A 26,058-nucleotide genomic window follows, 5' to 3' on the forward strand; every position below is an offset into this window, starting at 1 on the left:
AAGACACCATGCTGTGTTCCTTGCTGGAGCTCGCTGTGATGAGACTGAGCTCTAGGCAAAGGCAGTGACATCAGTGCCGGGCTTTCCCATGTCCAGCTTGATAACGCAGTTGAAGATAAGGATGCATCCTACTGCCACGGCCATGTACCTGAAGAACAGAATTGCTTATTTGTGAAGGGCTGCACGAGGACAGCCAAAACACAGCTGTCCGTGTTTACTAGTATAAGAGGTGGTCTCCCTCTTATACAGTAAACAGAGGTGACAATGGTCTGAAGGGCCAGAATATGGGAAATTGCTAATACATTTTCAAATCTTTCCTCTTTCAGTGGTGATCTGTCAGATACTGGACCAAAGTAGAGACATTGTTACAAACTAAGGTGACAACTAGGGGTCAAAAAATCTCCCTGTTCCGTCTTCAGCAGGAACACGAACTTGTGACAGGGACTTTTCTCTAGCTGGGTAGGGTCTTAGACAGAGTTTTAAAACTGGCAGTTTTTTATTCAAACATCCCCCTTCTGACCCTAATTTCTGCTTTTCCTTTCTTACTATCCTATCATCTCCTTCTACCCTGTGCCTATTGTCTCATTCTCTTTTCAAGATATCTTCAGCCCCACCTTATCCTGATCCCTTGTTAATATTTGAAAGTGGTTAAAACAGAGCCTAGCTCATGATAAGCAATAGATGTTTGTTCAATAAAATAAAAAGCAATTTTATAAGTAAACTAGAGGCCCGATGCACAAAATTTGTGCATGGGGGGCGGGTGTCCCTCAGCCTGGTCTGTACCCTCTCGCAATTCGGGACCCTTCACTCCTAACCGCCCGCCTGCTTACTCCTTACCACTTGGCTCACTGCTCCTTACTGCCCGCCCACTCGCTCATTACCTCTTGGCTTGCTGCTCCTTAGCACTGCTGTGGAGGTGGGAGAGGCATTCGCCTGCCATGAGCTCGGCTTCTGGCTGAGTGGCTTTCCTCTTGTAGGAGCACACTGACTACGGGGAAGGGGGGGGGGGGGGGGGGAGTCCTGCATTGAGCATCTGCCCCTGGTGATCAGTGCGCGTCATAGGTCATAGGACTAGTCATTCTGGTTGTTCCACCATAATGGTTGCTGGGCTTTTATATAGATGGATATTCATCATTATCCTCAGAGTTTAATCTCTGGGAGGTTTTGATCAATTCTAAATAAGTAATTGAGACTAGAGTGTGAATTAGACTTATTCCTACCAGGATTCATTTGCATTTAAAAATAGAAGCTTGTTAATACAGTGGAGATGTGATTGGTGTGTATGTCATACAAATTTGGGGGTAGCAAATGGAAGGAAGACAGTTCATTCCTCACTGCTGTTTGCTGTCGCCCAGCTCTCCATTGCCCAGCCTCCCTCTTCACATGGTTCTGTGGTTAGAGACCTCTGCAGTGTTCCCAGTGACACCAACAAGAAGCAGCAGAGTTTGTATCTGGTATTTAAACACTCCCTTTTTCCAACTTATTATGTTTCCTATTCATTTACAAATACCTCAGCTGACTCACCTTATTATGTATTAATCCCTGCAGACATACTATAATGGTTGCTATTCCTGCCTAAAATTCTTTACAATTGAATGTCTTGAAAATATTTTATTAAGAATATGGTAAAACCAAGCACTGGTTGAACAGTAAATAAAATAAAATAGAAAAGGAGGAAAAGAAAAAAGACAAGAAACTAGTAAAAGGCAGATAAAGCATATCTGAGAATGCAGAAATTATTTAAAAGGTTACCGAAGAGTTGGCTTTTTTGTTTTTGTTTTTTTTAAAAAATATATATTTTATTGATTTTTTACAGAGAGGAAGAGAGAGGGATAGAGAGTTAGAAACATTGATGAGAGAAAATCATCGATCAGTTGCCTCTTGCACATCCCCTACTGGGGGTGTGCCCGCAACCAAAGTACATGCCCTTGACTGAAATCGAACCTGGGACCTTTCAGTCCGCAGGCCGATGCTCTGTCCACTGAGCCAAACCAGTTTCGGCCAAGAGTTGGCTTTTTTGAATGCCACATTACAGGCAGAGACTTGCTAAAATGGTCTTGTATCACTCTATTCAAGGAAAGAGCTCACTAAATATTGTTTATTATTTTCTTCAACAGAAAAACATTGTTTTGAAGAGCTCTGCTAGCGTGCTGTTGGTTTTTCCTTTTGGAAATTAGTTGTGTGGGTAGCAGCAGTACGTTCTATTTTAACATAACCTTGTTTATGTCACTGGATTCTGTAATATTTTATATATAGATGTTTTATAATTATAGGAAACAAGAGGTTAAATTATTACAATAGTCTACTTACAGTATTCTTCAAGTAATGAATTATATTAAAGCTAGGTGTTTTGTGGAAGGGCAGTGTATGAAAGCAGCTCCCCAATGCTAGAAAGGACCGACATGCCAAAATATGAGGCCAAGTCCAGTTTGTCAGTTATAAAGGTGAGCCTTCCACCCCCACTCCTCACCGCGCCAGACTTTGTACGTTATGAGAGCAGTGAGAATGCATGGATGAGCAAAGAGATCAGGTGCCAGAGGCTTCAGTGCCAGAGAGAGGTAAGAGAAACTGGGAGAGTGCCTCGCCCTAGAGAGAGAATTGATGTGAATCTTGTGATCAGCCCAAAGCTCTGGTTCCGTTCCAGAGTCACTTAGGGAAGGGGGGAGGTTCGGTCTGTCATCACCCAGATGTCAGGACAGCGGGTTAGCTTTGAGATGGGGTCACTTATGTTCCTCACACTATGCTATTTTCTGATTCCAAAGTAGTGCTACCTGCTGCCTTTTGTTAATCATATTCTAAATTTTCCTAAACTATTTTGGGGAGCTTGGATTCCTAGTGTCAATAAAAAATAATTAACAGCGAAATTCCTTTCACTCATATGACAGAGTTTAGAAATGTAATTCTTGTCTTCTTCAGGGGCCTGACATTTAATTACTAGATAGAAAGATTATAATTCAAAAGAACCTTGGTGGAATTTGGGAGGGGTTTGGACTCTGGTCAATTTAATTAAAACCCTAAGTTAAAAAACACACTCATTATATCTATTGTACTTGATGTGCATGGCTTTACTATATAGTATGAAGCCTATGAAATAAAATTTAAGGAAGTAAAAAATACAACTTTTTCCATGAAGTGAAGTATTTTGTCATTGTTAGTATTAATTAAAATAGATTAACACTTACTGACTAAAAGACTCAGTGTTGTTCACCAAATGATTTAATACAATTGTTTCAGAAAAGTAGTGAAATTATATTAGCAAAGGATGGACATCCCCACAAAAAACAATGTAATAAAAACTGAAGTGACTTAATCTGAATTTAACTCATAAACATCATCTAATGTTTATTGAATGTGTGTATGTACATTTTAAGGATTAGGTTTTTTTAAATGAAATTGTTGCTAAAAGACCTTTTCATATGTATGTTTGTGTGATATATATATTTTTTAACATGTGGTATATTAATATATTACATTTGATTATATATTTTTACAGAAATACATTTTAGATTTATATCTATATACTAGTATTAAGATATGTTACATACATGTTTTATAAAGATATACACTGAGTAGCCAGATTATTATGATCTCTAAATGTATAATAATCTGGCCACTCAGTGTATCTCTTATATAATAAAAGGCTAATATGCAAATTGTCCCCTCAACCAGGAGTTTAACCAGCAGGCAGGCCGGCCAACCACCCATGTCCCTTACTCCCCCTGGCAGGCTGGCCAGACCTCACCCATGTACGAATGCATGCACCAGGCCTCTAGTTAAGTAATAAAACTGCTTTCCTTCTATATTTGTTGAGAAGATTCTGTGGTAATAGGACCTTATTTCCCCAACACTATCCACATTTATCACACAAGCTGTGAAGGGTACAAACACAAACAAGATTTGATGTATGCCCCGTGGAGCTTACATTCTAAAGAGACTCACAAGTAACTCTGTACTGCAAGACAGTGTGAGTACAGCTGGGGAAAAACAGAGAGCACAGAGGCAGTTGAGGAGATTCAGCCAGGGAGAAAGTCAGACTCACAGAAACATAGGGTAGAATGGTGGTTACCATGGGCTGGGGGGTAGGGGAAATGGGGAGAAATTGATCAACAGTTATAAAATTTTAGCTATAGATAAATAAGGTTTGGGAATCTAATGTACACTATGGTGACTATAGTTAACAATACTGAATTGTATACTTGAAAGTTGTTGAGAGTAGATATTAAGCATTCTCACCACACACACACACACACACACACACAACTGAGGTGGTGGATGTGTTAACATGATTGTGGTAAATATTTCACAATGAATAAGTATATGAAATCATTACAATGTACACTTTGTGTACAGTTTTTTCAATTATATATAGAGGCCTGTTGTACAAAATTGGTGCATGGGGAGAGTCCCTAGGCCTGGCCAGCAATCAGGGCTGATCGAGGCCTTCTGGCTGCCATCCTGGGCCTTTCTTCCAGCTGCCAGCCAGGGCCTTCCTTTGTTCTGTGTGGTCTGTGCACATCATAGCAAGCAATTGAAATCCTGGTCTCCTGGTCAAACTCCTGATGGGACACTTTACATATTAGCCATATATATATATATCTGGGGTGGGTGGATGGAGCAAGGGAAATAAGGCCACAGACCCAGGAATAAGGGAGACTTAAGTGAGAGAGCGGAGGAGAGGAAGCAGCAGGAATGACTTCAGATCACAAAGGGCTTTGAGTACATCCATAGGAATCTAGACATTTGTTTGTGCATCCGTTTTATAAGTGGAGTTAGTAACATGAATAGGGCTGATCTTTGGGAAGATTTGTTTGACATATGTGCAGAATGAATTGGATTGGCTGAAGACTGCAGAGGAGACCATTTGTGTGCTATTGCAGTTGTCCAGATGAAAGGCAGTAAGGGTTTGGATGAGGGTACTGGCAGTAAAAATTGAATGAAAGATTTTTGAGGCTCTTAGAAACAGAATATTGGAATATCTTGGATGTAGATTTTATGTGAGGAGCAAGAGAAAGAAAGGAGCTGGGAAGATTTCAACACTCTGCCCTAAGGCACTAGAAGATATGATGTCATTAACAAGGAGAAAAGAGGAAAGAGACATTAAGTGTGATAGGCCAGGAAAGTGTTTGGCTGGGGCTGCCAGGTAGACAGTTAGAAACGTGGGCATGTAGTGTAGGAAAGAAATTGAAATTGGAAATGGAGATTTGAGAGACACCTTCCCAGATGTTATGGTTGAAGCTGTGGACTTAGATGAGACTATTGGGAAATAAAAGCTAAGTGATTCAAGTATACAGCTTGGAATGAATGAATGAGTGAATGAATGAATGAATGAATGAGAAAAAACAAGTATACAGCTTGGAAAATTCCTGCATATGTAGTGCCAAAGGAAGACAAGTCAGTAATAGAGGCAGCAAAGGATACTACAAGGGGTAAGAAACCAGAAGAATGAAATAGCCTTGAAACCAAAAGCAAAGAAAGTTTCCAAAAGAGTGTTCAATTAGCGTTAGATGCTCAGAGAGACTAAGGAAGATGAAGATCAATGATTTACATGCTTGCCATTCCATATGTATATGACTAACTGGTAACCAGCTAACACATAACTACGGTCATCATTTTCTATGTTTAACAAACATTACTTCTGTGCACTAAAATTACTTAAAGGTGTGTACTTCTCATTTGTTAAATAGACAAAAGATGCATCACAGGCAAGGTTGTTGTTCCCTGGCTACCAAACACACACACACACAACGTACGCACACACCCCTACTACCTACACACCCCAACAGGTGTTACTAGACTGCATTGTGAGATAGACAGTTTCATGTGCTCTCTCCTTCCATCCAGCACTTAAACATGTATGTGATGTATTACTATCCTGGGACATCTAGAAAAATTCCAGTAAATAGGAGATTTGGGAAATAAATATATCACATATAAAATTATGTTAAGGGTACACTTCAACTGCCTGGTTGCCAAAGCTTTAGGAATTGCTCCCACTACAGTGAGAAGACAAGTTGAGGTGGAGCAGCAGCACATTAAGCTGTGCTGTTAGAGTATTTCTCTTTAATTATTCTCACTTTTGGTATTTTTATTTTGTTTTGAAGTATCTTAGTCTGTTCTGGCTGCTATAACAAAATACCATGGATTGGATGGCTTAAATAAGAAATATTTATTTCTTGTAGTTATGGAGGCTGGGAAGTCCAAGATTAAAATGCCAGCAGGTAGAGAGCTCTCTGAGGTCCCTTTCATAAGAGCACCAGTCCCATTCATGATGTTTTTACCCTCATGTACTAACCTCTTAAAGACCCCTCCTCATAATACCATCACGTTGGAGGTTAAAATCTCAACATGTAGATTTTGGAGAGCACATAAGCATTCAGTTCACAACATAGAGTAATGCTGCATTTTGGGAACTATTAATTTGTCACCAGAAAATGTCTTGCTTTTTATAAAAACGTGCTGCACATGTTAAACTTCATTTGGGTTGAGAATCAATTTTTTTTTCTGGTTATATATCAGAGTTTGTAATAAAAGTTTTGGGGAAAATATAAGCCACTTTACATAACCTATTTTTTCCCAAGTAAGCTACTAGAGTACATTAATTTAGATAATGAGGGAATAATTGTAGAGTCAATTTTGTTCTTCTTATCCTACTTCAAGATAATTTAAGCAATGAAAATAATAAATTAGTTTCTCACTAGCTCTTGATTAGCGCTACAAAGTGAGATTTTTATACCTGCAGCAATGATTGGCTTAAAAATAAATTCAGAAATGCATTAAGTATGGACTTTAACAAAACTGGAAAAAGCTTAAAATAACTACTGCTTTCATGCCTGTGCTTTAAGATGTGCTTAAGGACTCTCAGTTTTTTTCATGTCAACATTCTAAACTCACATTTATATTTTGTTTTTAAGTGGGAAGCAATGAGATGTATTTTGAATAAGATGGCTTTCAGATTATAGCATTGATTTTTTGTTTTATTTGTTTATAGCTGCTGGGGGAACTGATCCTGGATAGACACAACTTTGCCATTATGACAAAGTACATCAGCAAGCCAGAGAACCTCAAACTGATGATGAACCTCCTTCGAGATAAAAGTCCCAATATTCAATTTGAAGCCTTTCACGTCTTTAAGGTAAAGCGTAAGCTACAGAAATAAAGTGGGCATTTGTTTTCCAGTTTCAAGTGGCAAACTCCTTACTTTTTATTCTCCTTCATACTTGAGAAAAAATTAAATAGGCAGTCTTTTGTTTTGCATGAGTTAGTTGAAATTTTAGAGTTATATTAATGAATGCCCATTTCTTTCTAAAAGGTTTCTAACCAATCCATATCTCTAAATATTTTCTTTTTTTATTAAGAAAACTAGAGGCCCGGTGCATGAAAATTCATGCACTGGATGGGGATCCTCAGCCCGGCCTGCCCCCTCCCACAGTCCGGGAGCCCTCAGGGGCAGGAGGCGACCCGGTGATCAGGGGAAGGCAGGCCCCCATCACACTCGGCTGCTGCCACTGCCGGCAGCGCAAGCCTTGTCCGACCTGGTCACCTGAGCCTCAGATGTCCCTGAGCGGCTGGGCAGCCGCCATCCGGGACTTGCCTGCGCCTTGGGCTGCCCTGGGCAGCTAACATCCAAGGCTTGCCTCTGCCTTGGGCCAGCCCAGGGCGGCTGGGCAGCTGACATCCAAGGCTTGCCTCTGCCTTGGGCCAGCCCAGGGCGGCTGGGCAGCTGACATCCAAGGCTTGCCTCTGCCTTGGGCTTGCCCTGGGCGGCTGGGAAGCCAACATCCGAGGGGGTGAGGGGATTGGGGGACTCTGGACTCCGGCACGCGGAGGTGACAGACCCACCTAGGGCGGTCCCAGCCATGCTGTGCACCTGCCACCCCGACGGGACTGAGGGGCCTGGGCACAACCATCTTGTTGTTGTGGGCACCACCCTCTTTAGGACATTCCCTCCTTATTGGTTGTAGGCACAGTCATCTTTGTGAGGGTGTGATGGTCAATTAACATATTCCCTCTATTAGGATAGGTAGATATGTTTCCTAAAAGTTACTAAAATAATCAGTGACTGAGCTAGAACTCAAATCTTGAGTGTGAGAATTTGAATGCTTTGCTTTCTGCCTTAAGTATTTCTCTGAACCTTAAATGAAGCAATGAAGAAACACTTGGGTACTACTCACTTTTATTACTTATTCATAAATATTTTTGTAAATGTATTTTCCTATGAAAGAAAGCTAGCCCCTGTAATACCTGCTATCTCTTCCTAATAATTTTTTCATTAGTATCCTATACAATTAAAGTCTAGTATGCAAATAGACTGAATGGTGGAATGACCGGTAGAACGACTGCTGCTATGATACACACTGACCACCAGGGGACAACCAGCAGTGGCGATTGGGGGCCGGGCCAGCTGGTGGGCAGCACCAGGCCACCAGCCACGGTGGGTGCCAGCTGGGGCACCATGATCACCCTGCCCACCGGTCACCCCACAGATCGGCCCTGATCGCCAGCCAGGCCCAGGGACCCTACCCTATACATTGGGAACCGTCTCTAAAATTTAAACATTAAAACCTGGCAAGGCTACTCTAACACTGAAAAAACAGGATGGTGCAGGGACTCTGACTTGCACATTTTGTGGTCAGCCCTGATGCTAACACTTATAATTGTGTGACAGAGCCAACTACTTAACTCCTCTCTGCTTCAGTTTTTCCACCTATAAGATGGGGAAAATGGGACTATTGTCTCAGAAGGATCGTGTTATGTACTACATTTTATAATCAGGGCAAAAATATGTAGCAACCCATACAACAGCAAGATGCTTTTCACCTGTATGAAAAGTGTGGTCACTGGTGCATATAGCATCCTGGACTGTGAGAGGGATGTCCGACTGTTGGTTTAGGCCAGCAAGGATCAGGTCTAAATTGTCAGCAGACACCCACTGAGGGCGCAGGCTGGGCTGAGGGCCCAGGCTAGGCTGAAGGTCCCCCACTGTGCATGAATTTCCTGCACTGTGCCTCTAGTAAGTAATCAAATGGCCTCCTAGAAACTTTAGACAATGGATTTTTATAGATTACTAGAGGCCCAGTGCACAAAATTAGTGTACCTGTACCCTTTCCAATCTGGGACATCCCTCTCACAATCCAGGACTGCTGGCTCCCAATTGCTCACCTGCCTGCCAGCCTGATCACCCTCTAACCACTCCCATGCCAGCCTGATTGATGTCTAACTGCTCCTCTTCCAGCCCATTTGCCCCCAACTTCCCTCCTCTGCCAGCCTGGTCACCCCTAACCACCCTCCCCTGCAGGGTTGATCACCCCCAACTGCCCTCCCCTGCAGGCCTGATCCCTCCTATCTTCCCTCCTCTGCTGGCCATTTTGTGGTGGCCATCTTGTGTCCACATGGTGGCAGCCAGCTTGTGTGTCGGAGTGATGGTAAATCTGCATATTACTCTTTTATTAGATAGGATAGGGGCCTGGGACGTGGGTGGGGGCCAGCTGGTTTGCCCTGAAGGGTGTCCCAGATCAGGGTAGGGGTTCCCTTGGGATATTGAGCGGCCTGGGAGAGAGGCCTGTGATGGTTTGCAGGCCAGCCACAACCCCTGGCAACCCAAGCGGAGGCCCTTGTATCTGGGGTTTATTTATCTTCTACAATTGAAACTTTGTAGCCTTAAGCAGAGGCTTGGGCCAGCCAGGGTGTGTGGAAAGCTTGACTTCCTCCATCGCCAGGGGAAACCATAGCCTCCTGCTCTTTCCAGCTCCATGGCTGCCACCATTTCTGTTTAGATTTATGTATCTTCTATCATTGAAACTTTGTAGCCTTGAATGGAGGCCTAGGCGGGCAAGGGCAGGTGGAAAGCTTGGCTTCCTCCATTGCCTGGGAAATCCAATCCTCCCTCCAGCTCTCTGTGGCTGTAGAGCCATCTTGGTTGGGTTTATTTGCATACCCACTCCTGATTGGCTGGTGGGTGTGGGTTGTGGGCGTGGCTTGTGGGCATAGTGGAGTGATGGTTAATTTACATATTACTCTTTTATTAGATAGGATGGTTGATGAGAAAATCTAATCTATAATTTCATACTCCTAACTATTGTAAAGACTTTAGTAAGTTTTCTCTTCCTGTGCACATATTTGAAGGTTTTTTTTTCCTACAGCTGTATTCACATTGTACCCAAAATTCATAACCTGATTTTATCACTGAATGCTACACCATCAGTAAACATTAATTCATTATCATTATATGTCATTTTTAGAACTAGTAGTTTTATTGGCATCATAGTTTATCATTGGATATATTTATTTTAGTTTACTTAAATATTCCTGCAAGCTAGGTGAGCTTTTTTTTAGTCTTTATAATGTACAATATGTTCATTAATTGAATTTATCAGTCTATACACGGACACATGGCAATTTATAAGATACTGGAGGCCCAGTGCACAAAATTCGTGCATGGGTAGGGTCCATAGGCCTGGCCAGGGATCAGGGCTGATCTATGGGCACGATTGGTGCCCCCACTGGCCACCCACCTTGGCTAGCCTGGTGCTGCCCAACTCACTGGTCCTGCCCCCGCCCCCTGCTGCTGCTGCTGGTCAGGGCCTGTGGACTGGGGGCAGCTTCTGCATTGAGCATCTTCCCCTGGTAGTCAGTGTGCATAATAGCTACTGTTGTTCTGCCAGTCATTCCACTGTTCAGTCAATTTGTATATTAGGCTTTTATTGTATAGGATTTAATTGTTGCTCTGAGAGATTAAAAAAAAAAAAAGTTTTAATCCGTCTTTCAGCCACCGAATCTTCATTGTCCAAAAAGTCACTAGAGAAATTTAAATCCAAAATTAATTTATAAATCCCATTCAATTACATTAAAAATTCCAACAGCAATTTTCCTGGAACTTAACAAGCTAATTCTAAGATTTGTTATTTTTGTGTGTGTTATTGTTGTTGTTGTTATTGTTTGCTTTTTAAACATTTATCTTTATTGTTGAAAGTATTGCAGATGTCCCCTTCCACCCTTCCCCATTGACCCCTTTCACAAGTATAGCCTAGAAATATCGATGGTAAATATCGATAGGGGAATCCTCCCTACCAGATTTTAAACTTATTATACCCAGTCAAAATGGCAGAGTAAGAAAATGCTATGCTTGCCTCCTCCCATGACCACATCAAAATTTCAACTAAACTACAGAACAACAATCATTGAGAACCACCTGAAATGTAGTGAAATAGAAATCCCATATCTAAGGATATAAAAAAGAAGCCACATTGAGCCCGACCAGTGTGGCTTAGTGGTTGAACATGAACCCATGAACTAAGAGGTTTGATTAGGGCACGTAACTGGGTTGTGGGATCAATTCCCAGTAAGGGGGTGTGCAGAAGACAGCTGATCAATGATTTTTCTTTCATCATTGATGTTTCTATATCTCTCTCCCTTCCTCTCTGAAATCAATAAAAATATGTTTAAATAAAAGAAGCCACATTGAGACCAGTGGGAGGGGTGAAGACACAGAATGGACTGGTCCCACACCCATATGTGGCAGTTTTCTCAGCTTCATCGGTTCCTGCTGAGGAAGAAAGGTCCCAGGCCCACATCATCCTTCCTAGCCCAGGGTTCCTGTCCAGGGAAGAGAAGTCCCCATAAATTCTGGCTGTGAAAACCAGTGGGGATTGAGGCTGAGAGGATTCAATCTGGTGAGAAGGAGGGCTGCTGGAGTCCTAGGCATTAGGGCCTGTGCTTAGGCTTACTCGCTGATGAACTCAACTGATCTGAACTCCAGTGCTGGGATTGTGGCTGAAAAGCACCAAGATGACCTGGAGTGACTCATTTATCTGGCTCAGGGTGAGGACTGGAGAGGCAGCTCTCTTTCAGGCAGATGGGCTGGCAGAGGCCTTTGGTCCTTTGTTCAGTCCTCTCCCACCTAGCCTGCAGGCTCAGACTGGCACCAGGTCTGAGTCTCCATCAATCCCAGCACTGGTTATTCCCCGACCCACCCAACTTGATGACCTACCAGGCCACTTCCAGTGGCTTTTCCATACAAACAGCCTGTCATGGCTCATGCTTCGTTACTTTACTGAATTCTCTCAAAGGTTCACAAACTTCAAGTAAGCAGTATCTGGCCTCATTGTGCCCATACTTCTTTTTTAAAAAACATATTTTATTGATTTTTTTTTTTTTTCAGAGAAGGAGAGAGACAGATAGTTAGAAACATCAATGACAGAGAAACATTGACCAGCTGCCTCCTGCACACCCCCTACCGGGGATGTGCCCGCAACCAAGGTACATGCCTTTGACCGGAATCGAACCCAAGACCTTTCAGTCCACAGGCCGACACTCTATCCACTGAGCCAAACTGGTTTCAGTGTCATTGTGCCCATACTTCTTACTAAGCAGCTCCAAGTCTGGTACAAGCACCAATCATCTTCAGATCATAGTAAGTGGCCCTGAGCAGGGCATGGCAGTGCACCTGATCCCCTCCTAAGAGACCCCATAACAAGCACACCCAGAGGCCAGCTTCAGACTACACCAGAGGACCACCCAACCATCTCCACAAACAACACACCTAAAGGGTAGACTCAGAAGGCATTAGAGCCTTGCTAACGGGAATCCTACTTCATAGGGTAAGGCCCTGCACAGCAGCTCCTCCTCTATAGTCATAGTCAGTCCTGGGAGTCAGTCCCTCTCGTTGGCATGCCAGTAGCAATCAAGGCTCAACTACAGCAGGAGGGCACACACAGACACATCCCACACAGGGAAACACATGGGGTACCTGGCTCAGGTGACCAGGGAGGTTGTAAAACTGGCATTACAGGACACCTAATACATAAGGCCACTCTACCAAGACTAGCAGACAGCTTTACCTAACACAGGAAAAAACACAAGGAGGCAACCAAAATGAGAGACAAATATGTCCCAAATGAAAGAAAGGAACAAAACTCCAGAAAAAGAACTAAACAAAAATGGAGACAAGCAATCTACCAGATGAGATTTCAAAACATTGGTTATAAGGATGCTCAATGAACTTAGGGGAATAGTGGAGGAAATCAGTGAGAATTTTAACAAAGACATGGAAAACATGAAAATAGAGATAGGAAACATAAAAATAAACCAGTCAGAATTGAAGAATACGTTAGAAGGAATCAACAGTAGATTAGATGAATGAATGTACTGAATCAGCAATTTTAAAGACAAGGTAGCAGAAATCACGCAATCAGAACAGCAAAAAGAAAAAATAATCCAAAGATATGAGGATAGTTTAAGGATTCTCTGGGATATCATCAAGTATACCAACATTTGCATCATAGGAATACCAGAAAAAGAAGAGAGAGAGCAAGGGACTGAGAACCTATTGGAAGAAATAGTGACAGAAAATTTCCCCTAACCTGCCAAAGTAAATAGACACATATGTCTAGGAAGTGCAGAGAATCTCAAACAAGATAAACTCAAAGAGGCCTACACTAAGATACACCATAATTAAAATGACAAAGATTAATCACAAAGAAAAAATCTTAAAAGCAGAAAGAAAAAAAAAAAGCAAATAAAGAGCTTCCTAGACACAAAAAAGGAGGTTGCCACCACCAAATCAATATTGCAAGAAATGTTAAAGGGACTTCTTTAAGAAGAAGAAAAAGATAAATATGAATAATTAAATGGCAACAACTACATACCTATCTATAATTACTTTAAACATAACTGGATTAAATATTCTAATCAAAGGACATATGATGACTGAATGGATAAGAAAATAAGACCCATATGTATGCTGCCTACAAGAGACCCACTTCAAATCAAAAGACATGCAGGAATGAAAGTAAAGGAATGGGAAAAAATTATGAAAATGGAAACAAAACAACAACAACAAAAAGTGGGGTAGCAGCATTTATATCAGATAAAATAGACTTTAAAACAAAGGCTAGGCCCTGACCAAATAGCTCAGTTGGTTAGAGCATCATCCTGATACACCAAGGATGCAGGTTCAATCCTCATTCAGGGCACATATGAGTATCAACCAACGAATGTATAAATAAGTGGAACAACAAATTGTTTCTCTTTCTTTCTTTTTCTCCTTCCCTCCCTCCTCTCCCCTCCCTCCCTGTATCTAAAACTCAACAAATAAATAAAATTTTTTAAACAAAGGCTATAAGAGACAAAGAAGGACCCAACAATTTCACTTCTTGATATTTTTCTGAAGAAACCACAAACACTAATTCAAAAATTCATATACATCCCTATGTTCACTGAGCCAAACCGGTTTTGGCACAAAAATATTTTGATAGTTGCCAAATGGGAGGGGGTTGGCTGGATGAGTGAAAAGAGGAAGGAAATAAGGTGTGAAATTGTCAGTTATAAAAATGGTCACAGGGATGTAAAGTACAGTATTAAGAATATAGTCAATATTATAATAACTCTATGGTGTCAGATGGGTACGAGACTTATTGGGGTGATCACTTTGTAAGTTCTATAAATGTATAGTCACTGAAACTAATATAATATTCTATGTTAACTGTAATTAAAAAATGAAAATTTATTTAAAAAATAAAGCCTGAAAAGCCAACAATAACAAAAAAAAAACTTATGGATTTGTAATAAATGAAGACAATATTGTATTGGCATAGAGATAGACAAATAAGACAACAGAACAAAGTACAGGGCCCAGAAATAAACTTTAGTAAATATGAAACTTGATCTTTAGTAGTGGAAAGATTATAAAAAAAAATCAGTGAAGAAAGGGTTTACTATTCAATAAGTGTCATAGGTAAAGGATTATCTATAAAGAAAGTTCTATGCTCCATTATATTCAGAAATAAATTCTAGATAAAGATCTTCCCTGTTTCCCCCCAAATAAGACAGTTTCTAGTATTAATTTTTTCTCCCAAAGTTGCCCTAGGTCTTATTTTCGGAGGATATCTTATTTTCGGGGAAACATAGTATTACACTTGAAAAGCGAAATTTTTTAACTTTTAGATGAGAAAACAGGAGACTGTCCTTATAATTTAAGAGTGGGAAGAATTTCCTTAAAAAGAAATAAAAATCATAAAAAATAATAGAAAATATTAATAAACTTGATCATATTAAAATTTAAAACTGCTGAAAAAGACATAAGCAGAGTGAAAAGACAGGCTAGAATGTGATACATATCTATACTAATAAAAGGGCAATATGCAAATTATCAGGACGCCCCCACAGTAATGATTGAACAGCAGGCTCCATGGGGCAACCAGGCCAGCAAGGGGGGAAGTGGGGGTGATCGGGCTGGCAGGGGGTGTGTTTAGGGGCAACCAGGCAGGCAAGCTGCTAGGAGCCAGTGGTCCCAGATTGTGAGAGGGATTTTGACTGGCAGCAGTCAGACATCTCCTGAGGGGTTATGGATTGGAGAGGGTGCAGGCTGGGCTGAGGGGACAAAATTTCACGCCACATGCATAAATTTCATGCACTGGCCTCTAGGCCTATATAATAAAAGCCTAACATGCAAATTGTCCCCTCGGGCGGTTGTTCAACCAGGAGTTTGACTGCTCACTATGATGTGTGCTGACCACCAGGGGGTGGTGTGAAATATGGCGGGCGTCTGCAGCGTGGTGCTGGTAGTGGGCAGCAGTGGAGGCAGTGCTGGCCCTGATGGGCCCCGACAAGAGAGGGACCACAGTGGGGTGGTGTAGCAGGTGAGTGGGTGGTGCCAGGCCAAGGTGGGTACAGCAGGGGCCCAATTGCCCCACCAATCGCCCCTCAGATGGTGACCAGTAGTGGCAGGGGCCAGGGCTGCCACTTGGCTCCCAGGCCCTGAGGGAGCCAGGCAGGGGGCCTGGCCCAAACCGATTGCCCCGCAGATGGCAACCAGCAGCAGTGACAGGGTGAGAGATTCAGGTGGAAGTTGGAGGGTGCCAATCACCCCACAGGCGGGATAGTGGAGCAGGTGAAGGAGCGGCACCAGGCCATGGTGGGTGCCAGGCGGGGCTGCAAGGCTGAGGGTGTGAGCTGGGACCCCAATCCCTGCAGGCTACTCCACGGGACCCCACCCATGCATGAAGTCATGCACTGGGCCTCTGGTAACTTAGAAAAAGAGAAACAATTCAATAGAAAAGTGGGCAAAGGATACAAGTTGATAATTACAGATGAGGAAACCTAATTGCCCAATAAATAGTTGAAGATGCTCATTTTATTAGTAATCATGGAAATGTCCATTAAAACATTGATGAGATATAAGTTCACATTCTTTATATTGGCAAAAATGTTTAAGTCTGACAATATCAAGTTTTTGTAATGTTGAAGGCAGTGAGAATCCTCATACACTGTAAATTGGTACAACTACTTTGAGAACAGTTTAGCAAAATTAAGAATTGAAAGTGTGCATAAGGAATCATGTACAGAAATGTTCATTGCAACATTGTTTAGAATGGTGTAAAATTAGAGGAAAAAACATAATGGCTAGGGAAATAAAAATTGTGACATAGCCATATAACTGCATATATTAATGGATTAAAATTAATGAATCAGTGTGGATAAACTCAGAAACAGTGAATAGGATAAACAAACATTAAAGGGATGTTATTTAAAGTTTGAAAACATGCAAAAACAATACCATATGTGGATTCAGTTGTGCAGTTATAGTCTAAAAACCTGCAGGGAAGGGTTAGGGAAGAGAATGGTATCATGAAGAAGTGTCCAATAGGCTTTAATTATATCTGTAATACTTTATTTTAAAATTTTCAATTATTCCTATACTCTTCTCTGTTATAATTATTTCATAAAAAATAAACACAAATTTGATGGAACAAAAATAGACTGCTATGGACTAGAAAATGCCTATCCTATCTAATAGTCTAATAAAAGAGTAATATGCAAATTGACCATCACTCCAACACCCCAGATGGCTGCCCCCATGTGGTCAAAGATGGCTGCCCCCATGTGGACACAAGATGGCCACCACAAGATGGCCAGCAGGGGAGGACAGTTGGGAGGGACCAAGCCTGCAAGGGAGGGCAGTTTGGGGGTACTCAGGCCTGCAGGGGAGGGCAGTTGCCAGGGGGGACCAGATCAGCAGGGCAGAGCAGTTAGGGATGATGAGGCTGGCAGTGGAGGGCAGTTAGGGGTGACTGGGTTGGCAGGGGGGAGGGCAGTTGTAGGGGACCAGGCCTATGGGGGAGGGCAGTTAAGGGTGACCAGGCCTACGAGGTGGGGGGGAGGGCAGTTTGGTATGACCAGGCTGGCAGGGGAAGGAAGTTAGGGGTGTCCAGGCCTGCAGAGGAGGGCAGTTAGGGGCAATCAGGCTGGCAGGGGAGAAGTTAGGTGTCCATCAGGCTGGCAGGGGAGAGGTTAAGGGCAATCAGGAAGGCAGGCAGGTGAGCAGTTGGGAGCCAGCAGTCCTGGATTGTGAGAGGGATGTCCCAGATTGGAGAGGGTGCAGGCTGGGCTGAGGGATAACCCCACCCCATGCACAAATTTTATGCACCAGGCCTCTAGGGTAGTATAAAATGATTGTTCCTCTTATGACCCTTTTGACAGTAAAATTGTCATGTCATTCAGCTTCCATGGAATTTTAATATCTCATCCTAGAAGAGAGCAAGCTCTATATAATTATGCTAAAATTATGCCTAATTCAGTGGGTGGCAAAATAGAAATAACTTACTTTCATCCTTTGAGATCAGAATATGGATCATCTAATCATCAAACAGATTAGGTAAATTTAAAAATAGTTGACTGCTTGTTTACTTGCATATGTGTAAATCCCTAACCCTACCCTGTACCCCAACTATGTTCCTTCTGAGATGTGAACTGAATTGTTTACTTGCCAAAAATAATATCTTGTTATTTAGAAAAATTAACAGGGAAGGCCTGGAGTTTTTTCACAGTTCTTTATTGATAGTTTCTCCCCAAAAGCACCTTGCATAAGGTGCAGAAAATGTGGAACACATGACTAAAAATGTCTTTGCCAGATTATTAGTGTCTCATTTTCATTAACTTGCTGATAAGTTCAGGGACTGAAATGAGATGCCATTTCACATGTTCTCCTGTTGACAGCTGGATGGTGTGGTGACAGCAGGAAAGAACTGGATGGAAGTCAGGGGCCCTAGGTTTTTGTTCTGGCTCAATTGCCAGCAGTGACTTTGGACAGAATGAGTAACATTAAAGTCTAGGTCTAAGATACTAGGATCAGGTGACCTTTGTCTCTGTCATGGGCTTTCCCAGAGATGTGCCCATTATGAATGTAGGAATCAGCTATGAGCTATCTTCCTTTCCCTTCCCAGTTAACCTCCTTAACCGCAAAGGACTTGTTGCCACTTCCCACCAAACCGTATAGGGGTGTGTGTGGTCTGTGCCTTTTGACTAACCACTCAGAGCTTCTGGAATTTGAGGATGACTCCCTCATGCCAAAGTTGGTCCTATGGGCACTAGTATTACTCTGTCACTCACATCCTAGTGGGCCACAACAGCCATTTCTATGAAAACAAGAAGCTCTATCCTAGCTTATTCCACAATTCAAAGGCCAGCTTGATAATTCAGCTAAAAAAAAAAAAAAAAAAAAAAAAAAAAAAAAAAAAAAAAAAAAAAAAAGTATACAGAATAAGAAACATACTACTGTGTTTCCCCGAAAATAAGACATCCTCCGAAAATAAGACCTAGCGCATGGAAAGATAAGACATCCCCTGAAAATAAGACCTAGCACAAATTTGGGAGAAAAAATTAATATAAGACACTGTCTTATTTTTGGGGAAATGGTAGTTGAGAATAATTTTTATGTGGTCTTACTGAATAGCAAGCAGAATTGCACATTAATTTGGTAAAAGACTAACCCTAAATTACCCACTTCTTTAGAGACCTATTTTTTAACAAACCAACTTCCTCAGTCACAATACACCAAATCTAAGTCTACTGATGGAGAAAGCGATTGAGACCAAACGAATTTAGGAGTCAGCTATGATCTGATTTAATAATAAAACTTTTTCTAAAAATTTTAATAGTACACTGAAAAAGTGTTTATATCAGCTAATGTTTCATCAACTACTTTTAACGAAGTGTCAAAGTAGTCTAAATATTGTATTCATTTGGGAAAGTGAACCTTTAGAATTGAAAGGTCTTATTCTACACTTGCATAGAATGAAATTTTCTTTTTAGTAAATTTTATGTAACTATAACAAGAGCCCCAATTTCAAACCCATATACAAAGCACTCCAGGCTTATAGTAAGGTTTATAAAGAAGAAAACTAGCTATCCAATATTGGGTCTAGCACAAATTCCTCTTGGTAAAATACATAGAACTTGAATAGAATGAATGAATATGTGTGTAAAATAAGAATATTTTTGTTTTTCATTTTTAAAAGCACTCGGGCTTAAAATACTCTTAGTTTTCTGAAATATTTGAATTGTGGTCATGATATTTGTCTTACTCTGTAAATCGAATTTCTGAAACATTTTGTGTAAATTAAGGGATACATGCAATAAGACTGCATTCTAAAAAGAAAAATCACAAGTAGTTTCATTTGTGTGACTTTTGGGGGATTGAAAATAGCATTTAAAAATGGGCACAGCACACAGAGCCAACAAATGCTCTGTCTTGGATATACATTCAAATGATTTGGTTTTGCCCTGGCTGGTTTTCTCAGTGGTTAGTGTGTCCTTGCCGCCCTCCTCCCCCCAACACACACCAAAAGGTCTCAGGTTCGATTCCCTGTCAGGGCACTCCCTCCCTCTCTTCTATTCTCTTTAAAAATCAATGGAGAGCCGAAACCAGTTTGGCTCAGTGGATAGAACGTCAGCTTGCGGACTGAAAGGTCCCGGGTTCGATTCCGGTCAAGGGCATGTACCTTGGTTGTGGGCACATCCCCAGTAGGGGGTGTGCAAGAGGCAGCTGATCGATGATTCTCTCTCATCGATGTTTCTAACTCTCTGTCCCTCTCCCTTCCTCTCTGTAAAAAATCAATAAAATATATATTTAAAAAATCAATGGAGAAAGTGTTCTCTGGTGAGGGTAACAAAACAAAATAAGTAGTATTTGGTTTTCCAGACCTTGACTTGGAAGTGCATGTCTTATGAAGTGGTTCATCTCAAGACACTCTGCATCTCATCCCAGCTGCCCCAGAGGAGCCCTGCAGTATTGCATTAGTTGCCTCAAATCAGCATCTACCTTTAGAGGCAGCAGAGTTCAGAACCCATACAAAATAAAAAATAAAGCAAATTTTTAAACTTGAAAACAAATTGAACCATTTTAGGTCTATTGTACAATATATGGGTTGAATGGAGTTGGTCCAGTGATGCCTGTCTGCAAATTCCAGCACATTTTATATTTATTTCAGATTGATACAGAGAAGCTTAGTTTGCCCAGTATATTTAATCTTCTTTTTAAAAAGAAAGACTGTTATGAGTTACTTTTGTAGTTACCACAAATGCCAGACTATTTCCTTTTTGTTGTTGTTAATCCTCACTCAGGGACATTTTTCCATTGATTTTTTAGAGAAAGTGGAAGGGAAATGGGTCTATAGTTTTCTTGTGATTCCTTTATCTGGTTTGGTATCAGAGTAATGCTGGCCTCATAGAATCAGTTAAGTATTTCCTTCTGTTTTATTTTTTGGAGAATTTTTAAATGAATTAGTGTTAATTCTTTAAAATGTTGTAGAATTTACCAGTGAAATTGCCTGGTCTTAGGCTTTTCTTTATCAGGAGGGTTTTGATTACTGATTCAATCTCCTTATAGAATTTTTTAATAGTATAAGAGAATAATATGAATGATTATACATAAAAAAATTAGGTAACCTAGGTGAAATGCACAAATGAATAGGAACATACAAATTACTAAACTGACTGAAGAATAAACAGAAAATCTGCCAAAACCGGTTTGGCTCAGCGGTAGAGCGTCGGTCTGCGGACTGAAAGGTCCCAGGTTCGATTCCGGTCAAGGGCATGTACGTTGGTTGCGGGCACACCCCCGGTACGGGGGGTGCAAAAGGCAGCTGGTCGATGTTTCTCTCTCATCGACGTTTCTAGCTCTCTATCTCTCTCCCTTCTTCTCTGTAAAAAAATCAATAAAAAAAAAAAAAGAATAAACAGAAAATCTGATTCATAGACTTGCTCTCATGTCACCTGCACCAGCGGTCGCCAGCGGGTGGTCTGCGGACACTGGTGGTCCGTGAAGTCCACAGGTTGGCGACCACTGGCCTACACCACCAGCCCTTCCCGTTCCAAATGCAGAAGCCTGATGTAATCTCCTCTGCTTTGAATCTCTGCAGCCTTTCTGAACCTCATTGGTTCTTATCATCTTTTTAAAAAATTATATTTTTATTGATTTCAGAGAGGAAAGGGGAGAGATAGAAACATCAGTGATGAGAGAGAATCATTGATCAGCCGCCTCCTGCATGCCCTGCCCTGGGAATCAAGCCTGCAGCCTAGGCATGTGTCCTAACCTGGAATCGAACCATGACCTCCTGGTTCAGAGGTTGATGCTCAACCACTGAGCCACACTGGCCAGGTGGTCCTTAACATCTTTGTGTATTAATAGTTTTCTCCCTCCCCATAACTGCTGGGTTGGGGGGTCCTTTAGGGCTCAACCTTGTGACCCCCAGTGTCATAAGCGATCCTGTTCCTAGCATGTTGAGCGTAGAGTGCACTGTTGGAGGAACACGATGTGGAGGCAGGGGCAGGGGGCTGGTGGTGAAACACTCTGCATTTTGAAGTGTGAGAGAGAGCATGAGAGAGCCCAGAGCTATAGATAAATAGGTAAATATAAGATACCATTTTAAATATATCAAATATAGTTTTATGTAATGTATAGGAAATGGATATGAATGGGGAATTAAGATTTTCCTAATGAAGTGTGGCCCAGCTTTCTATAGTATACTAGCACAGGCACCACATGAACACGTAGGGTCCGTGCTGGCCCTGGTGTGCATTGCTTTTCTCCATATTTATTTATGTTTCAGGTATTTGTGGCCAGTCCTCACAAAACACAGCCTATTGTGGAGATTCTGTTAAAAAATCAACCCAAGCTCATTGAGTTTCTGAGCAGCTTCCAGAAAGAAAGGACGGACGATGAGCAGTTCACTGACGAGAAGAACTACTTGATCAAACAGATCCGCGACCTGAAGAAAGCGGCCCCCTGAAGCCTCACCGGGTCCTGAGAGGTGCCTGCTCTGCTCAGCCCACTGAGCAGTGTAGATGGAATGTGAACATTTGGGTGGAAAGAAACTAACCTGGAATTATATATTGAGTTTAATCAAGTCTGTAATTATGTGAAATCAGAGCTATTAATAAAAGCAATTGTAACGTTTTTGTTGCTGAAAAGCAACCCTGAGCTCCCAGTCCCTATGAGCCCCTAAGGAGAAGCCCAAGTGATGGGTCACTGAATCCTCAAAGAGGTGGGATTGCTGGGCAGGAGGCACAAGATGTTTGACGTACCTGCACTTGGGCAGATTCCCTAAGGCACTGACAGGTCTGAGAAAATAAGATCCGTGTGTCAGCCACTAGATATTCTTGTTCCCTGCCTGTGTCTTTTAACGCTAATTGGCGGTTCCTGACTTCGTAGGAAATCGATGCCCAACCCCCTGCTCAGCCCTCCTTTCTGCTCACTGTCCCGCATTCCAGCACAGGGGTGTCCTCAGCTCTCTGACTCCTGGCACCTCCCGCTGCCGACCCCGCCTGCCTGCCGGAGGGATGGCTCAGGACCAAGGATTCCCAAGGGCACAGGGGCACAGCGGACTGGATGGTGTGACCTGCTTGCTCACTTGAAAACTTCCGAACAGGTGATTCAAAACCATAGTTCCAGCTATAGTCATGGATGTTTCACACTGACTTCCATAGCATTCATGAACATTTGGAATATTTCATTCATAATTTTTATCACGGAGAACATGCTTTGTGGTGAAAGTGTTTCAGAGTAGGAATCATTGCATTAGGATACCTAGGGTGTACAAAGGGTCACACAGGTCTTTAAACCATTTTTATAAATAAAGGAACATTGTCATTGGGAGGACAAATTATTAAATGCATAAAAAAGTGTCAAATGACTAAAAAATTATTCAGTTTATTTTCTAATAAGCTGTCACTCTTAATTTCCTAGTAAAGTATTCAGTAAAAAGGTAGAAAAATTATAAAATGTTGGTCCCAAATATTCTCTTGCACCTATTGTCTTCTGTAGGAACCTTTACTTCTTACAATATTGGGTGTTGTGTTCTTCAACCAGATGTTTCTCCACCCAGAGCGGTACCTGGCAGGGTTTCGCCCTCCTCGGCTGGGGCGCAGCGTGGGGCCCTCAGGCAGGGGGTGTGGCCGGGGCCTCCGGGCGATGCTGGGCGGGAGGGTCAGCCGGCAGCCCATCTGATGCCCTTCATTCTTTAGTCTAATTGCGTTTAGAACATTCCCAGACAGCCCAAAGTCTGTTAGAGTTTGCTTTTCTGAGTTTGCTTATTTGGTTAGAAGAGATGAGTGTAAATATATTTTTAAAAACAAAAGCACAATAACCATTGCAATTTATTTGGTTGCTTAAATACTGTCCCACAGCATCATGGGACACATGTTTTCAATTGAAATCAAGGTCTTGGTTTAATCCTTTTTGATAAGTAAAACATTTTATTTTCTCTGGATTTGAATTAGCTCTTACCTAGCAACCCCTTCTCCTAGTTTGGTTCCTGTCAAACAAAACGAGGCTCAAGAGACAGTAAGTGAGGTAGCGGGGGTTTGTTGTAATACAGGTTTGTAAATTATTAATGTGAAAGAGGGAGCCAGAAGCTCACAGTCAATATATGCTTGCACAAAATTCACTGTAAATATTGTGAGAATTGAATTTTGAAAGGTCATATTTAATAAACTATTTCAAAAGCACACATTTAAAATAAAGACTAAATAAAAAGGTCCTGCATGCTCCACGTTTGGTTTGCATGTCCTGTGTGTGTTCTCGTCAGCACCTTCAACAGGAGCGCCCCGGGGCGCCCGGGCGGCCTCCGGGGGGTGGCTCCTGAGGCCCCACTCCCCGCTCTGGGCACTGCCCTGTCAGCGCTGCCTGTCTGCCTGTCCCTGGTGCTAACTACCGTTCACCGGGCGCTGCCTGCCAGGCACTGAGCGTGCGCATCACAGCATCGCCGCCTCCGGCAGCCAGTCATTCCCACTTTATATTTGAGGAAACAGGCTCTCATCAGCTTAACGATCCCAGGCAGCCTGGGCTAGACCCGGAAGACAAACCTACGGCGGCCTGAGGCCAAACTGCTGCTCTCCCCTCTCATCCTCAGGGCTGAGAACCAGGGACCGTCTAAGCATGGCAGGAGCTATGTGCCCTGCCCGCTGTGCCTGGGAGGTGTCTGGGGTTAAGGTCCTAGCCTGAAGCCAGCAGGAGTTGAGACCATAATGTTCTTGGACGAGGCTCTCCGCAGAAGCCAGGCATCTGCCCAAACGTTAGAATTGCCCTCGGAGAAAAGGCCAAGTGGCCCTCAACCCTGACCCAGCTGTTCCTGACTGCCAGCCCCCACGGGGTCAGGTCCTTGGGGATTCGGGAAATAGATGCTGGGGAGGGTGGTGAGCTGTGCCAAGCCTCTCTCACTAGCCAAACCGGTTTGCCCTGAGCCCGTGTGCAGCCTGGAAAATTCACGAGACCCGGAAGTGATTGTAATCATGTGCAGGAAAATCAAATAGAAAAATTGCTAGAATTTTTTAAATAAGAAAAGATAGTGGTTTCAAAACAGATTTATAGATTTTCCTAGACTAATGTATTAAAATTAAGATTTTTATATATTTTACTTGTGGTTTTTGTTGTTGTGTTCTATTCTGGTGTGAATAATCACCTTCTCCTCCGTGCTCCTTCAGCAGGCTTGGTGTTGGAGTGAGGGGGCCAATAGCTGGGTAAAGGTCTGAAACATAGAAAAAGACCTTGAAAAGCTAGACTTGTAAAGATCAGATGAATGTGAACCAAATTACTTTGTTTTGAAATATGAAAAGGGCTGTTATGTAACTGCTGGAAGGAAAGCAAAGTGAAACAGAATGACCAGCCCGGCCGGCTGGGCCTCCACAGACCCCTCTCGGAGCAGGGCCGGCCCCGCTGCGGGGGCAGGCTGGCTCACGGGCGAGTCCCTCGCTCCCTGGCCAGATTAGGGCCAGGCCTCACCCCAAAGTCCCTGTCTTTGCAGAGCGGGCTGCACGTCCAGGCTGCCTCCCCCAGGCCTGCTCTCCGCCCCAGGAAGAGTAATCCTGGCCCCGTGCTACAGGATGACTCACTGGGAAGAACTGAAAAGCTGGGTTCACTAAGGGGGCGGTGGTAGCTGCTCCACTCGGCTGTCTGATGTTTGGAGGATCAAATGAGACCTACGGGCAGGACAGGGACCTCGCCTTCAGTTTCTCCGTCACCTTGAGCAACCCCTTGACTACCTCACCTTCCAATTTCATTTCAAACTGCAGTTCTGCACCTACTTTTGTTTTGTTGGCTGGCTTTCCAGCTGGACATAACATGAGCTTAGATTTCCTGATAGGCCCGTGGCTGCCCAGCCAGTCGTTCCTGCACCTCACATTCCGCAGAGGCCCCGCTGAGGCAGACTCTGGCGGTCCCTCCTGCTGGGACTGCCCCGCCTCCTCGCTGCCCCCAGGGAGAGGGTGCCAATCACACAAAAAGTCACAGCCCCTTTACCATCAACTCAGTATCAATTATAATCCAATCGCCACACGGTGAGCCATTGTGTTATTTACTTATCCTCACCCAAGGATACTGTTTTTCATTGCTTTTCAGAGAGAGAATGGAAGGGGGAGAGAGAAACATCGATGTGAGAGAGACACACCTACTGGTTGCACATACCTGGCAGGGGTCCAGGATGGAGCCTACAACCAAGCACTCGTCCTTGACGGGAATCAAACCCATGACTCTTCGGTGCTCAGGCCAGAGCTCTCACCACTTTTTATTTTATTTACTTTCATTATTTGTTGTTGTTGTTAATCCTCACCTGAGGATATTTTTCTATTGGTTTTTAGAGGATGGAAAGGAGGGGGAGAGGAACATTGACGTGAAAGACCCACACCAGTTGGTTGCCTCCCATCCGATCCCTCACGGGGCCAGGGATTGAACCGACGCTGCCACTGAGGTACGTGACCTTGGCTGGAATCGGACTCGAAACCCTTCAG

At 42.7% G+C, this 26,058-nt stretch overlaps 1 protein-coding gene across 11 annotated transcripts in view; it reads left to right on the forward strand.

The window, feature by feature from the left end:
• The window catches only part of CAB39L (calcium binding protein 39 like), a 129,279-nt gene extending 105,454 nt beyond the window's left edge, over positions 1–23,825 (forward strand). For all 11 annotated transcript variants that reach the window (XM_036457691.2, XM_045588657.1, XM_036457693.2 and 8 more), the window contains 2 exons: positions 6,989–7,132; positions 21,885–23,825. In XM_036457691.2, coding sequence (XP_036313584.1) covers positions 6,989–7,132; positions 21,885–22,064 — 324 coding nt within the window. In that variant the 3' untranslated portion in view covers positions 22,065–23,825. The remainder of the gene's footprint in view (positions 1–6,988; positions 7,133–21,884) is intronic.
• Positions 23,826–26,058: the final 2,233 nt, after the last annotated feature.

The sequence above is a fragment of the Pipistrellus kuhlii genome, unplaced genomic scaffold (assembly GCF_014108245.1).
Source record: "Pipistrellus kuhlii isolate mPipKuh1 unplaced genomic scaffold, mPipKuh1.p scaffold_m20_p_3, whole genome shotgun sequence".
Taxonomy (NCBI): Eukaryota; Metazoa; Chordata; class Mammalia; order Chiroptera; family Vespertilionidae; genus Pipistrellus; species Pipistrellus kuhlii.